Source organism: Tigriopus californicus, chromosome 8 (genome assembly GCF_007210705.1).
Source record: "Tigriopus californicus strain San Diego chromosome 8, Tcal_SD_v2.1, whole genome shotgun sequence".
In the NCBI taxonomy this organism is placed as follows: Eukaryota; Metazoa; Arthropoda; class Copepoda; order Harpacticoida; family Harpacticidae; genus Tigriopus; species Tigriopus californicus.
Window position 1 is genome coordinate 4,425,981 of NC_081447.1, and position 2,333 is coordinate 4,428,313.

The 2,333-nt window shown below is 41.4% G+C and overlaps 1 protein-coding gene across 1 annotated transcript; it reads left to right on the forward strand.

Annotated features, from left to right (window-relative positions):
• LOC131884873 (protein tramtrack, beta isoform-like) lies at window positions 1-1,946 on the forward strand. The gene is made up of 2 exons (XM_059232768.1): window positions 1-672; window positions 1,583-1,946. Exons 1-2 carry the CDS (start codon window positions 147-149, stop codon window positions 1,879-1,881), a joined length of 825 nt encoding a protein of 274 aa, XP_059088751.1. The 5' UTR covers window positions 1-146; the 3' UTR covers window positions 1,882-1,946.
• The last annotated feature ends 387 nt before the right edge of the window (window positions 1,947-2,333 follow it).

Below are 2,333 nucleotides of genomic sequence, written 5' to 3' on the forward strand. Positions count from 1 at the left end.
GGTAACACTGCTGTCATGTGTATCCAAAATTAACTTGGAGCACAAAAACTCCACACAAGGCCCATTGTTCCTTAGGCCCTCTTTGTCCCAAGCAATGCACTAACCCAGTCCACCTGCAGATCCCGTTGGGCGTCCAAAGTGTGACAATGACGGCCTTTGATCCTCCTCATTACTTGCTGAAATGGACGGATTTCCAGTATTCCCTACTCAACGCTTTAGATTCGTTGAGAAACGAACCCAGCTTCATTGACGTGACATTGAGTTGTGGCGGGCACAAATACGGCGCTCACCGGGTCCTCTTGGCCGCATCCAGCCCTTACTTCAAAGACCTGTTCCAAGACAATGTGGGTTCGCACCCGATTATCATCCTCAGAGAGACCTCACCCAAGGATTTGGCAGCGATCTTAGAGTTCATGTACAATGGACAAGTCAATGTGCCGCAAGAACAAGTTCAATCTCTTTTGAAGACGGCCACTGACCTACAAATTAAGGGATTAGCCCAGTACCAGGACGCACCCGGCAAGAAAGGCCCGCCCGCTTTGGGTCCGGGGGGGAATGGAGCGGGAAGTTTAGGACCCATAAGTCAGATCCCGGAGATGGAACCGCACGAGGTCAATCATGAAGAGGTGGTCATGGATTTTAATGAACCCAAGTTGGAACCCGACCTAACAGGTATGTACTTCAAAAACAAAAACGAATCGAAATGAACTTCTTTCTCGGGCTCCTTCATTGTTTAATGTGCTTCCCTCTAATATTCGTAGGGAATACGTAGGCCTTGTTGATCCGGTGGCATCTTTCAAGTCAGACTTGGACAAATTTTTAGATAGCATTCCAGATCAACCCTACATTCAAGGATTAGCTCGGTCTGCCAACTCAAATTCGTTGGTAGACCAAATATCATATAAAGATTGAAAGGTAATAAATAGACGAATTATAAGCTTTCATTTTAATAGTACTGGGTATTACATTCCCTGTAGCGGGTAGAAAAGAACAAATCAAATGAAAAACTAACAAACCTAAAACCATAATAAACGCAAGAAAACTTGATATCTAAAGGCTTCTTCATTGATTCACGCCAAACGTCATGAATTTGGATGCCAACAAATAAGTAGTCAATGACGCAGTCAAAAAAAAAAAGGTGGATGTAGTTTTAATTCAGGGGCCGAAATTAATCTTTAGTAAGGATGCATTTTTGTTAGGATATTTGGTCACAATTATTATGTCAGAATTCTTTTAGCTCTAATATATAGATATGATAAGTGAAATCATGTGAAATTACGTGTAGAATTGGTACGGTTTATGGAAGAGTTAATTGTTTATTGGAATTTAGTATCGCCTAAAATTAATGCTTGAATTGAAATGGACACATTCTTTTCAAAAAAAAAAAAAACTGACAAAAAGTGACAGCCATCTTCTAATTCTCTCCAGATCCTCTTAACAATGTTAATTACCTGCCTTGAGCCTAACAGTATTAATATTATGGCTTATCCACCCTTGAAGTCCTCAAAAATACAAGACTATCCAACCATTCTATTCAGTTTTAATACATGAACATTAATCTTAATACGTATTTTGATTCCAGATCCGTTACCGATCACAGTATTCCCGCTCCATAACAAAAAAAATCACACCCGACCTCTGCGCAACAACTTGACCAACCCCGCCCATGATGGCATGACCCCAAGTTTCCCATCGTCTAAAGGCCCGGGGATATTAGCGTGCGGCTACTGCGGCAAGACATTCAAACGGAGGAACGGCTTGTTGGATCACGAACACATGCACAAAGGAACCACTATTTGCCATATTTGCCAACGAGTTTGTTCCACCCGAGGGAACCTCAAACAGCATCTTCTTAAAAAGCACAATTTCACGTCGCCATGAAGCACACAATGCTTTCGTTTGTCTTGTCAGAATAAGTTATTGCAATAAGATGAGAATTATATGATCTCTAGGTCTAACAGTCGCACTTGAGCTATTTTCTGCTTCGAAAGACTCGTCGAATATGGATGACATTGGAAATAATGTCTTGATGATAACTACGTTTAAAAGGCAAATGAAAACGAGCATTATTCAAACTGATGCACTCATGCCGGACAGAGTGTACCTAAAAGAGCCTGTAACTCAATGTCACGTCCATATAGAGTAGTGTTGAAATGGCAATGCTCCCTCGCACTGGTTGTCGAACGATATCCATCCCTCCCCCCCCCCTCTCAAAAAAAAACAAAAACTGGATGAACAATGTTATATATATAACGATCAGAGCTTTCAATTGATTTCGCTAGATGTCAGACTAGTCTCACTTTCACTCAACCTACCCTTGATATTTGTTGATC

What these genes read in the sequence shown, in the direction of transcription:
- LOC131884873 (XM_059232768.1), top strand. Translation starts at nt 147, where the DNA reads ATGACGGCCTTTGATCCTCCTCATTACTTGCTGAAATGGACGGATTTC. An exon ending in GTTGGAACCCGACCTAACAG is followed by an intron (nt 673 to 1,582) that starts GTATGTACTTCA and finishes TTTTGATTCCAG; the next exon opens with ATCCGTTACCGATCACAGTA.